Source organism: Lagenorhynchus albirostris, chromosome 15, assembly GCF_949774975.1.
Source record: "Lagenorhynchus albirostris chromosome 15, mLagAlb1.1, whole genome shotgun sequence".
NCBI lineage: Eukaryota > Metazoa > Chordata > Mammalia > Artiodactyla > Delphinidae > Lagenorhynchus > Lagenorhynchus albirostris.
The window spans coordinates 58,601,390-58,614,856 of NC_083109.1; the positions used below are offsets into that span (position 1 = coordinate 58,601,390).

Sequence of the window (13,467 nt, forward strand, 5' to 3'; positions counted from 1 at the left end):
GATGGTAGTAGACACCAGGTGAGGGGGATGCAAAGCAAAGCCTCCAGGTGGCCGCACCCACCCTGTGTCAGGCCTAATCCACCTACTTTCAGGTCCTGTGTGTCCTTCCCCAAAGTTGAGGCCAGCTCCGCCCTGCACAGGTGAGCACTGCTCCAAGAAGCCCCTCACTGGACTCTGGGGGGCTATGCCCTGGGGCTGTGTTCAGACCTAGGCTTGCGGTCTGATAATAAATGGGGTTTCTGACTGATGCCGGCCCCAGGGCTGGCCACACCAGGCCTGGCCCATACTTGGTCTCAGCATTGGACCAGGTAGGTCCTGTGGCTTTCCCTGCCTCTTTGTGGCCTGATTGGCTTAAGCTGAGGGATTGAGGGGTCTGACCAAGAATGACACCCCCCACCCCAATCCCCAAATACACACATAACAAGGCAAGAAGCCTAAGACCTTCTCCCCAAGCCTCCCTGCCTTGGTGCACCTCTACCTAGGAGTCAGAGGATCTAACAGATTAGATCAGCTCATGCCCAGGCTCCCCATCACACTTCAGATCCACACTCCTCACTAGTGGCTCTGCCCACTGTCCACCCATTCCACCTCATCTCCTGCCGCTGGCCTTCACTCCATCATCTCCCTTCCAGCTCAGCCAGCGACTGGAATGGGCTGAACTTGTTCCCAGCCGATGGCCTTTGCACTTGCTGTTCCCTCTGCCCAGAACGCCTGCCTCCCAGGCTGGCGCTGACCTGTCATTCCAGGCACAATTTCAGCGTCACCTTAGAGGAGCCTTCCTGACCTTTCTTTCTAAAATAGCCCCACCCACTGCCCAACCACCTTGTTGAGTTTCCATCTGAGTACTGTCACTCCTTGGTTGTTCTCGTGCCTTTAGTTTCATATTTAGTTATTGTCTGAGGCCCTGAATGTGAACTCCATGAGAGCAGGGACTGGACTCCCTCAGTTTTGTCCATTCCTGTATCCTTTGGGCTTAGAGTAATGCCTGGAACATAGTTGGTGTTCAGTGAATCTTTGTTATATGAACCTCATTATCATTTACTGAATACCACATCATGCAGAGACATACTGCCAGGCTCTGGGCTAAATGCCTTACGTGCCTCACCTCAGGAAGAGGCTTACCTCTCCACTTCCTGACTGGGGGACAGTAACAGTTCCACTCATAAAGTTGGGAGGATCAGGCAGGCTGAGGTGAGGCCTGGGAATATGCATCTTCACAGGGTTCCTCCCTCTTGCCTCCTCCACTCTTGAGGAAACCAATTGCCTTGAGAGTGGGGTGGATCTGGTGCAAGTCTTGGCTATCACTGTTGAGCTGTGTGACCCTGAGTGACTATACTTCTCTGAGCCCCCGTTTCCTCATCTCTAAAATGGGGAGCAGCGTCCCCAGCTCTGGAATGGCTTTGATGCAGGTCAGAGGTTGTTCCCACACCCACAGGCAGTCCCCACCTTCTAAAGAGCTGCCCCTTTTCCATCCTGTTTGCCCTCCACTGCCCAGCTCAGACGCTCCTGGGCCCCCAGACCAGTTCCACCCACACACACCAACCCTCCTCTCACTTTTTATTCTTGTAAATTGACGTCAGCACTGCTGAATCATGAAGCTGAGGTTTGAGAGAACCTATACCACGGGGAAGCCACACAGCGTGCACTGCCCCCCTCCCTGCCCTCCTGCTCTGCAGTGTGTCTGCACTGGTGTATGCCGGAGATCTGTCCCTCAGGGCCTGGAGTGCAGCTCCTGGGGGGCTTCTAGGTCACAGTATGTGTGTTAATATAGCTTTTCTTTCTTTTTTTTTTTTTGGCTGCATTGGGTCTTCGTTGCTGCACGCAGGCTTTCTCTAGTTGCAGCGAGTGGGGGCTACTCTTCGTTGCAGTGTGCGGGCTTCTCATTGTGGTGGCTTCTCTTGTTGGGGAGCACAGGCTCTAGGCGCACGGGCTTCAGTAGTTGTGGCTTGCGGGCTGTAGAGCGCAGGCTCAGTAGTTGTGGCACATGGGCTTAGTTGCTCTGTGGCATGTGGAGTCTTCCTGGACCAGGGCTCGAACCCATGTCCCCTGCATTGGCAGGCGGATTCTTAACCACGGCACCACCAGGGAAGTCCGGTATAGCTTTTTTAAAAATGACTCACAAAGAGAAGGGGCCAACTCTGGGAAGTGTGATTAGAGGAGCTTTAGTCTTAGCTGTTTTGCTAAGGGGAATGGGTTTGTGTATGAGTTTGTATAATGAAGATGTGATATTTAAGCTTTTTTTGAAAGGAGGAAAAAAACCCTGGAAATATTGTAAACTAACTGCGATTCGTCCCTCTTTAGATGAGGAGCTGTTTCCTCGTCTGCAAAATGAGGATGTTAATAGTACCTAAATCCTAAGGCTCGGGTGAAGGTTGAATGCTTAACATAGGTAACTAGGTGCTCGGAATGGTACCTGCCCAATGATGCTATATATAAATGTTAGCAGCTGCTACTGTTATTATTACTGCAACCATTAGGCCCTTGTGGGAGACTGTGTTGCCTAGTGGTACCCAGCCTCTGAAGCAGTACTAAGTTTGAAAATCTGACTCCACCACTTGCTGTATGCCCTACTTTGCCTCTCTGAGCCTCAGTTTTCCCATCTGTAAAATGGGGGAGAGGTTGCTAACTCACAGGCTGGTTGTGCGGCTTAAACAAGGTAGCACAGGGCCCAGCATACAGTAAGCGCTCATTAAGTGTTTGCCATATGCGCAAGCACTGCTTTCCTGGGTTTCTCCCGGCACTGCCCAAGCTGGGTAGGAGACAGGAAAGTCAGAACAAGGACAGGAGTTGGTCCACACAGTAGAGAACAAAGGGCAGGGAGATGGTCCAAAGAAGAAAAAGAAGGCCCATGGAGGCACACAGACATCACCTCCTTTCCTCCCACCCCACTTCATTGAAGGATGATATTGCCAAAGCTCTCTGAGATACTAAATCTCTCCTGGTCATTCTTAACCTTGAGGTCTGGAACCTATTTAATCCCTAAGACAAGTCTGGGCCGCTGCAGCTCTCCAACTATCAAGTTAATTTTATGCTGCACTTTCAAGTCTGAAAGGTATTGTTAAATATTAGGACACTCCATTGTAAGCATGTCCAAGGCTGCAGAGGGCTGCAGAGGGCCATTCTGACTTCTAAAAATGTGTCTGTAAAGCCGTTTAACCCTAAACCTGAAAATGACTCGATTCACTGGGTGCAGCAACACAGCCCTGAGTGGCCAGCAGACCGGCCACAGATACAAGGAGTAGCCATAAAATCCGTTTCCTGGGCACTCTCTGGTGATGCTGGCAGGCCCAAGCTCCAGAAAACATCACCTCCTCCATCCCCTTTGCATCAGTGCCTGCTGCTGAGGGTTACAGCAAAGCACCTCTTCCAGCAAGCCCATTTTAGAGGTAGTCACTGAGGCCCCGAGAGGTAAAGGGAATTGCCCAAAGCTGCCAACAGGGCCCTTCTGACACCACAGACCACAGAGCATCTTTCTGGCTCCAAGTTGTGTGTTCACCAAAAAGTACACAGGACAGAACAGGGTGGGCAGAAGGAAGTTCAGACCCAACCCTGTATCCCCATCCCATCTAAAATATGCCTTCCTATATGCTGAGTTTCAGAATGTGCCACGCCTCCTTCCAAAAACTCAACAAGCCCCCACCCCCACCCTCTTCCTGGAAAAAGTTGTGGTCATAGAATGAAAGAAGTTTCCTCTCTGTCATCCATTCAAACAGATTTCTGGGAGGACAGCCAAAAAAGGCCCCAGTATCTTCTCTGACACAAGAATGGCCACAGGCAAATTTACCCCACCTCAGTTTTCTCTTCTGTAAAATGGGGATAAGAGCCTTGCTTCATAGGGTTGTCTTTAAAGTAAAGTTAAGCATGTAAAGCACAGAACAGGGCCGGGCACACATTAAGAGCTCAAACGTGAGCTGCCATTTTACACACAATACCAAAACTAGACCAACGGTTCGTCTACCCCTGAGAGCTGAGGGAGGAGCCATGCAGGGTTCCCAGCCACAGAACACAGGCCACACACCATCTTCGGCCACACGGGTCAGTCTTAGGAACCTGGACCCACTCAGAACCATGGAAAACCTTTGCCCAAAGCACACGCTCTAGAAACCTTTTTTCTTAAAAAAAAAAACTTTCATAATAAAGTTTATTACCTAAACTGGTGGTAAAAAATATAAAATAGGATTCTGCACAGCAGAAAAATAAAGCCAGAGACCCTCCCCCAACCCCTGGTTTGTGCAAAGATACTGGGTATATGTAAACATGAAGAGGTAGGAGGTACGAGTTCAGGTCCTGGCCCCAGATACAATTAAGTTAAGCTGCTACGACAACCAGGGGGACCCAGAGGGAGCACCGGGAGGGGGCACCCCCACAAGAGGTGGGGAGGGGTCTGCGGCCTTGTCTCCAACCCAGGGTAGAAGGCGCCTCGCCCCCTACACCCTCTCCCTCCAACCCAGGCGGGGAGGGCACCCACGTGGTTCCAGGGAGATAATAATAATAGAAAATAATAAGACGCCCCAGTTAATGCTGCGTGCGCGGCCGGTCAGATCTGGAAGGGGAAGGAGCTCAAGTAGTCCCGGAGGACGGGGTTGAGGGGGATGCGCGCCAGGTTCTCGCGGCCCACGGTGGCCACAATGCGCTGGCGGCACAGCTCCTGAAGCGGCCGCACACGGCGCTGGCGCAGCGGGGCCCCCAGCATGCGGGGCGGCGCCGCCACGTAGTGCTCCAGCAGCTCGAAGAGGCAGTCGAAGCTCTCGCGGCTGCCGTCCAGGTGGAAACGGCCGGCCTGGAAGTGCACGCGGATGCTCGTGGGGCCCGAGGCCATCTTCACGCTGAGGGCAAAGAAGCAGTTCCGCTGGCGGCTGTCGCGCACCAGAAAGGTGCCCACGGGCTCGGCGCGCAGCCGCTCGTGCGCCCCGTGCACGCTCAGGGGTCCCCAGTAGAAGCCGCAGGCGTCCAGGAGAGCGCTGGCCCGGGTGATGCGCCGGTAGTCGGCGTGCGAGCGGAACGTGCGGAAGTGCGTCTCGCCCGGGGTCGGAGCCGGAGCAGCCGGGCAGGGCCGCGGGCGCGCAGGGGCCGCGGGCGAGGAGGAGGAAGAAGAGGAGGAGGAGGAAGGCTCTGGCCGCCGTCGGGTCTCTGCTGCCGTGGAGATTGCATTGTCGGCTGCCACCTGGTTGTGTGCTACCATCCTACACGCGGGGCCGGCCGGAGGGGTGGGCCATAGCGTCCGGGGGTGCGCTGATGGGAGAGACAGGCTGTGAGCAGGGAGTCTGGGTGGGGCTGGGCAGGTGAGGGCCCGCGAGGCAACTTGGGAGGGGTGGGGCTCTGGGGTGAGCCGCTCCTAAAGGGCCGAGGGCTCAAGACCAAGTCCGCGCAGCCCTTTGAGCCTCAGTGGGCTCATCTAGAAAATGGGCTTCCCCGCTTGCGGACCACTTCAAGGCGGGTGGGAGCTCGGTGGAGCGGAGTGCAGCCCCCGAGTCGCTCCGAGTTTGGGTACAACAAGGGGGCGTGGAGAGGTGCCGGGGAGAAGCCTGCCCCGATTCCGGCCAACCGGCCCTCGGCTCACCGCCCCGTGACCGCCGCCTCCTGGCCAGGCCTGGAATTGGCGCCTTGTCCGGGCGAATTGGGCAAAGGCAGGAGAAAAGCTGCGCTGCGGGAACTCCACGCGCGGGGTCTGCCAGGGTGGGGCCAGAGGGGGCCAGGAGCGTGGCGGCCGCGACCCCACCACGCAGCCCCCGAGGCCGCCAGACACCCGGCTGTCCTGTGCTTTCCTTCCCTCTCCCTCCCGCTTCCTAGCCCAGTGCCCCGCTCACCTGGCGGCGGGGCGCGGGGCGCCGCAAGCGGGGCGGCTGGGGTCTCCGGGGCGGCTCTCGCGCATGCTCCAGGGCCAGGAGCCGTGCAGCTGCCACGGCCGCAGCTCTGTCTGCTGCGCGCCTGCCCCTCCACCAGTCTTTTAAACTGGCTTGGGGGCGTGGTCGGCAGAAGGCTCCTCCCCCTACAGACCCCACCCCCTTACAGGCCCACCCTTCCGCGCCACTTTCGGTTTCTTTTTTTGCGCGCCGTGGAAGCCAAGCCGGCTCGACCTTTTCCACAAATCAGGGAGCCCTACCCGGGGAAGCCCCCCGCCCTGACCTAGCCTCGCATCTGTCCTAGGACCCCCCTCTGTCAAGGTCTCTAGCACCACCTCTGAACCTCCTGGGCACTTCTCAGAAGCCCCCTTCGGAACTGGCGGCCCTACTTTGCCCCCACGTACCTTCGGTCGCAGATTTCTGCAGGCAAGCCCTTTAGGATACTCTGGACTAACCGTGACACACCCCTCTTCCCCTCCAGGTGTCTCAGCACCCATCTCTGGTAGAGCTGTGTCCTCTACTCCACCCGACCCTGGGGTCCCACTTCGGACCCCTCGGGACTGCTCCCTCCACTGCCCTGCCCACGTAGTCTCGGAGCCTCTAGATGGCCGCCTCCGCACCCCTCCCTGCCTGTCGCTGTCCCTGGTTTTGGTGTGGGCTTCCGAGGAAGCGGCGGCCTGACCACAGGCTTCGGAGGAACCCTTTGGCGGTACGGGAGGGGTGCCTCGGCTGCGAGCCCAGTTCCTCGGAAACCGGGTGAGGCCCGGCAAGGTACCGGCGGCCTTGGCCAGCCCTCCCTACTGCACGACTGCTGGAGAAACCGAGGCCCAGTGGTTGGCAGAGGGGGAGCTCCAAACGAGGCACACCCTCCTCGCTTTTATTTTGGGGAGAGGAAATCGCATCTGGACACCCCTAAATGCACTTGGGAGCCCAGTGAAAAGATAGTTAGTTTTCAGATGTGATAATTCCAAAAACCTACTTTGAGTTTTCCTGGCCAGCCCCTCCTCTCCTCCGACTTCTGCTTTACAGATTCCCCCCCACTGCTCGCATCTGTCCCTCCCCACACTCACACCTCCGCCTTGGAATGATGGGGTACCAGCTACGATTTGTACATTTGTGTGTGATCCTCTCTGTCGTGGGAAGGCACGGAGAAGGTGCCTGGCTGGTACATGTATTTTTGAATGAAAGAAAGAACAAATGAGCTTGGGGGCTGGTGGGTAGCCTGTCTCACAGTCTGGGAGGGGTCCCGGGGAAGACGCCAGGCTTGGCAGGGACTGGCCTCACGCTGGCACACACTGCCCTCTACAGGCAGCTCTCAGGCTGCAGCCCAGCTAGCTCCTCTGCTCCGAGCCCTGGCTGGAGCCAGGCCCTCCTGCCCGCCTCCCTGGTGATTTCCTTCCCTGGCCCTAGGTAGATCCCAGGACCCCCATGTTTCCTCGTAAACACAAAGGGGTGGCCCAGAACCAGCCTTGCTTAGGGCCCCATCGTCTCCATTAATTCGTGTTGGCAGCAGCTGGTGTTGGTCATTAATGTGGTTGTCTTGGGGGGTGTGTGTGTGTTAGAGAGAGAGTGCTCATGCACTTGTGTGCAAGGGAGTGAGAAGATGCAGAGCCATGCATGTGTCAGTGGTCAGGTGCTGTGGTCATTCTGGAGCACCTATGGGGGGCTGCCCTGTGGTAGGTGACAATATAAAGTATTGGACTTCGGACCCAATCTATCTGGTTTCCAGTTCCAATTTTGCAACTCTCTATCCTTGTGACCTTGAACATGTAGTTAACTCCCTTGCCTGGTTTCTTCATCTGTGAAGGAGGTAATAATATCTCCCTCGTAGCGTGGGGATTAAATGAGTGGTTATGGGTCAAATGCCTAGACCAGTCCCTGGTATATAATAAGCATTCAGTAGGTGTTTGCTGTTGCTGCTGTTGTTTATCAGTGGCTGTCCGTGGCTGTGACAGCAAAATGGAGCCTGCAGACACGTGGCTTCATTTCAGAAGTTCTAGCCCAGGGAAAGCAGGCCATAGAAGGCATGGGTGGAGTAGAAGGAGGTAAACCAGGCCCCTGGGTGCTGGCAGTGGGGAGGCATAGCACCTCCTTCTCACTTGAGCTGGAGGCGGGTGGTCCAGGCTCAGAGAAGGTGGCCAGGCTGGGCTGGCTCCTGCACGACTTGTCTTCCTGCCAGCATGTCTCCTTGGCAGGCCTCTGGGCAGAGGGAGATTTATAAATAGCTGATGGCCCATATGCCCCCCCACCTTCCATTGACAGACCGGATGACTACTTGGGAGAGCCACCTCTTTTTCCCGGGCACCGGGGCCTCCTCCTCTCGGCCCCCTACTTGCTGCCACATGCCCACCCATCCCCCTGGAGCCCCCTCCTTCATTTCATTTACTGATACCTATGGTGTATTGGCCTAAACTGACTGGGTGATAAATGCTTTACAGTCCTCAGACCATTGGATTGACACAACAATCCAATCTGCTCATTTTACAGATAGGGAAACTGAGGTGGGGGGGAGTCACCTGCCCAGGGGCACACAACTCAGAAGGGGCAGGGCGGAGCTTCATACCCAGGGTGTCAGACCCCAAAGCTTTAGCACTTGTCTACTGTGCTGTAAACTCCCTCCCCACCTCCTCCCCCCCCCAACCCTAACCAGATTCCTGGTGATCTCGAATCCCAGTCTGTCTGTCTTCGGGTAAAACAGTAGATGCCAAAGAAATCAGATTCATTTGCAACCTGAGCCTGCTTGGGGAGGAGCGAGGACCGTTCTGCCGACTTTCCTATTTATAAGCTTGTGGAGGCCCCAGGTCTTGCCAGCCAAGCCTCTGTCTCCCACTTTGTGGCTTTGGGCCGTTCTGAGTCTTGGTTTCCTTGCCTGTACAGTGGGCCTCATCGCCTACCCTGAGCAGATCCTGGTTGTGCAAGCCATCGTGAGGTAGGCACAAGTTGCCGAGCACACATGGGCTCTCCTCACCACCAGTAGTGACAGTTACTACAGCTTTGGTTTCATTTTCTGAAGTCCTGAGTTCAAAACGAAACCGAATCCAGATACAAAAGGGAAAAAGAAATACACTGATTGACAATCCTTTGTCTCCTGGGCTGTTCTCCCTGGAGGACTGGCAGTAGACTCGCAGGAGGCTAGGCCACGTGGGAGCCCTGAGGAGCTCAGGCTCCACAGCTGTGGAGACCATAGGCCAGCAACTTGCCCTCTCTGGGCCTCATTTGCCCCAGCTGCAAAATGAGCTGTGGAGGTTTTGTGCCTCACAGAGCAGCATGGAAGCAAAGGGCCAGGTACCGAGAAAGTGCTTAGCACAGTGACTTCTTGTCACAGGGCAGTTGGGTCAGCCCCATGTCCGCAGCTTGCTGGGTCACAGCCAGACCTGTCGGCTGGTTCTCCTCCCCCCACCCCCACCCTCAGTAGCCCTGGCTGCCCCAGAAGTGAGGAGCCCAGCCAGCAGCTGGGGGGAGTCAAGATCTTGGCCCTCGGAGCTCAGTTTTTCAGTTTCTCTTTCTAGCTTTGGCAAAGTCCTGCCGGGAAAAACAGTCCCTGATCAGGTCGTGTAATCTTGAAACTGCCCTCTGCCCCAGCGCTCATCAGCCTTTCTTTACAGCCATGATTCCCATGGGAGTCTGTGCCTCTGGGGAGCCTCGAGCTGTGGGGCTTAGAGCAGGGGTCCCCAACCCCCGGGCCACAGATGGCCTGTTAGGAACCAGGCTGCACAGCAGGAGGTGAGCGGCGGCAAGCGAGCGAAGCTTCGTGGCTTCATCTGCCGCTCCCCATCGCTCGCATTACTGTCTGATCCGTCACCACCCCTACCCCCGTCTGTGGAAGAATTGTCTTCCATGAAACTGGTCCCTGGTGCCAAAAAGGTTGGGGACTGCTGGCTTAGAGCATGGATTCTGGTTTCAATCTATCACTTAATGAACACATGGCCTGGGGCCAGCTTCTTAGCTTCTCTGTGGCTCGATTTCCTCATATGCAAGATAGGGGTAATGACATTTATTTCACTCTTTCAGTATTTATTCAGTAGGTATTTATTGAGTGCCTACTGTCTGCCAGGCACTGGGAACTCAGGGGTCTTCAAGCAGACATAGGGGAGACAGTGAATTCACATGATCATCTCAGATCATGGTAAGTGCTATGGGAAAATAAAGAGGGAAAAAGGGAACAACAAGGTGTTTGTGGACTGAGATAAGGCAGTCAGGGAAAGCCTCTTGGAGGCTGGAGTTGAGGCCTTTCTCAAAGCGGGGTGATGAGGATTCCAGGTAGCGAGAACAGCCAGTGCAAAGGCCCTGTGGTGGGAACGATTGGCATAGTTGAGGATCAGAAAGGAGACGTGTATAGTTGGTGTAGAGAGCCAGAGGGTGAGTGCAGGGGTGAGTTATAGAGGTTGACAGGGGTCCAGTTGATGGGGCAGGGCTTTGTTGGAACGTGGTAGGGGTTTGGATTTCACCCTGACTGCAGGAGACATTCCTTCAGGCCCAAGAGACACTACAGGATTGGGTGTGGAAAAAACCCTCTGGCTGCTGAAATTCTGGACAGCTTGGGTATTAGCCACAGAGACCTACAGTGGGGGCCTTGGGACACACCTCACAACTGTCCCTGACCTCCCTCTCCCAGGATGTTACCACACTAGCCCCCCAAATGGGTACAAAGACAGTCCTAAGGGAAAGCCAGGACATTCAAGCTTTGTAGTAGAGAACACTGCTTGAGGAGTCCAAGACCTGAGTTCTGGGGTCACCCGTCACTCCCTGGAAGAGGAGTCACCATTTGCTGAGCCTGCTGTGGGCCAGGTGACAGTGTCTTGGTATGTTGTCTTACTTACTCTCCCCCATGGTTCTGTGAGGTGGAAATTATGTCGCCATTTACCAGATGAGAAAAGCGCTACTCGGGGAGCTGATGGAACTTGATGAAAGTGTTTTGGAGAGACCTGGGGCTTGGCCTCTGTGCAGAGAGGTTGCTGCATTACACGGGGTAGAACCTAGTCCCAGCTGGTCCCGACGGCAGGAAAGGTGGTGTGTTTCCGTGGAAGGGAGGGGATGCTCGAGCCCAAGGAGAAGGCTCTCGTCCGGCGGAGGAGGAGTGATGGACTGAGCTGGTGGCTGGTCTTCCAAGGTCCTGGGGAGACTTGGTGGGAACATTCCAGCAGGCCTATTATCCCCGGGTAACAGGTGAAAAAGGAGAGATTAGGTCAGAGATTACGTGAAGTACCCAGTATTAACCGGCTTTCATTAAGCAGTTGCTGGTACTGTGTTAATAACTCAAAAAAAGGAGGGGCGGGAAGGAGGATTTCTGAGAGCCCCGGTTGTGGCACACCAGGTCCTGGTCCCAGCTCCCCACCCCACCCCCACCCCCTCCCTCCCACCCTCCCTGTGGCTTCAGGCAAGTTCCCTTAATGCAGTGACCGATAGAGCTGTCAGAAAGCCCAAGCCTGGCAGGCCCAGTGCCTTTTCATCAGTAAATCTCCCAGGAGCTTGCTTGGAGCCTCTTTTTGGGCATTATTGTAATAGGCCGATCTGGTTCCCACCCTACCCCATCCCATAAGTGGCAAAGTAGGTGTTAGCAGCTGATGAAAAGAGCAATGGTGGTTACCTTTGGCAGTTGACACAGAGGGGAAACAAGAATTTGCAGAAGCTGTGCAACTAGACATGAGGGCTGACCATCACAGTCTGGGGACACTGGGGGCGGGGGCAGGAGGGCTTCTCAGCTCTGCGGCCGCCACACCATGGGAAAGCCATTTGGAGGGGCTGATCGTGCCCCAGTTCTTTCGCTTAAGGCCCGTTGCTTCAGGGCACACTGACCAGCAGGAGACTTGACGGTGGCCCGTGCCGCATGGGCCCCTGGCCGAGCCAGCAGGGATGAGCAGCCTCTGGGAGGAGAAGGGAGAGCACTCCTGGCAGAGCATGGCGTCAGCAAGGGCCTGGAGGCCAAAATTTGAGGACCCGACTGGCAGGTGGCAGGAGATGAGGCTCCAGGGAGCAGGAGAGGCCCTGGTGCCACCCTGCTGGTTTATAGGCAGAGGCTTGGCTGGGGGAAGGCAGTGGGTGGCTAGCCGTGGCCTCTCCCTGCCCTGGGGTGGTGAGTCCCACCGAGGAGAGCCTTCTGGGTCACCTTGCCTGGACCAGTTCCAGAGGCAGAGTTTACATTCAGCATTCCTGTGCTAGCTTTTTCCAGAGTCAACAGAGCTTTGCTGAGCGCTTATTAGATACTTCACTGATGCTCATGCCTTTTCTCCCTGATTTTCATTTCCTAGTGGAAAATAAAGTATTTCTCCTCCCCAGACATATCCCCAGGCACCAGCTTAGTCTATGTCCTTCCAGATCTTTTTCTAAGCACTTACATACCTGCATTTTCCCCCATAAAAGTACAGTGTAGAATTCTTTGTGTAGAATTTTTCCCCTCCATCAATGGTATATCTTTCTCCATCTAGCCCTTTTCACCCAACAGCATGTCCTGGCAATCTGAGTAGATAGCATAGAGATCAACCCCATTCTTTTAAAAACTGCACGATAGTCTTCAGTGAGCCTGCGTGTTCATTTAGCCATCCTATGGGTTGTTTGCAGTTTTTTGCTCTTGCAAGCCATGTGGCCCTGGCACACATGAGAGAAATGCTTTGCACACTGTAAATGTTCAGAGACACTGCCCCATTCGCCTGCCAACATGTGCATGCACATTGACCCCTTGGCAACTGCATTCAACTGTATCTGCTTCACTGGGTTCTCCCAGTGCTTGTTATTATCAAAACTTTTCTGGTTTTGCCCATTCACTGGGTTCAAAAGTGGCATCTCACTGTTGCTTTTTTTTAAAAAATAAATTTATTTATTTTTGGCTGCGTTGGGTCTTCGTTACTGCGTGCGGGCTTTCTCTAGTTGTGGCGAGTGAGGGCTGCTCTTTGTTGTGGTGCGCGGGCTTCTCATTGCAGTGGCTTCTCTTGTTGTGGAGCATAGGCTCTAGGCACATGGGCTTAAGTAGTTGTGACACGTGGGCTCAGTAGTTGTGGCGCCAGGGCTTAGTTGCTCCGCGGCATGTGGGATCTTCCTGGACCAGGGCTCGAACCCATGTCCCCTGCACTGGCAGGCGGATTCTTAACCACGCGCCACCGGGGAAGCCCCTCACTATTGCTTTAATGCCTGCACGTTCTTTCATTTATTCAGCAAATATTTGCTGAGCTTCTAATATGTGCTAAGTACAGGGGATGTAGCGATCAAGAACAGCATGGCGCCTTGGACCTCTTGACAAAGCCTGAGGTGCAGATAAGGCTCAGAGAGGTTAAGAGACAGCCCCAGGGTCACCCGGCGAGGGAATAGGGGAGCTGAATCTACAGAGTTTGAGGTCTTTTTCCTCCTGAATCATACCTCAAATGGGCATCTCAACACAGGCTCTGTACCCTCTTCCCTGGCTGCTCCCCCCGCCACCCCCAGGACTGTTGGGTCCCCTTAGTGGTGCCCGGGCAGCTGAGTGAGCAGTCCCACCACAGGCGGGGCTGTGTCTATTTCTCAGACCTCACTTCAACCCAACATCCCAACACAGGGGGTGGGGGTGGGGGGAATGTGCAGGACCTCTAGGTGGCTGAGTTTAGCATCTATTTCTCTCTGTTTCCTGAATTTGGGTTTTCCGCAGGCCTGCCCC

At 55.1% G+C, this 13,467-nt stretch overlaps 1 protein-coding gene across 1 annotated transcript; it reads right to left on the reverse strand.

Moving 5' to 3' along the window:
• Window positions 1–4,167: 4,167 nt before the first annotated feature.
• On the reverse strand, window positions 4,168–5,909 carry SOCS1 (suppressor of cytokine signaling 1). Its single transcript, XM_060123565.1, has 2 exons — window positions 5,808–5,909; window positions 4,168–5,232 (listed from the first exon to the last, which is right to left on the reverse strand). Exon 2 carries the CDS (start codon window positions 5,180–5,182, stop codon window positions 4,538–4,540), a length of 645 nt encoding a protein of 214 aa, XP_059979548.1. The 5' UTR covers window positions 5,183–5,232; window positions 5,808–5,909; the 3' UTR covers window positions 4,168–4,537.
• Between the last annotated feature and the right edge of the window lie 7,558 nt (window positions 5,910–13,467).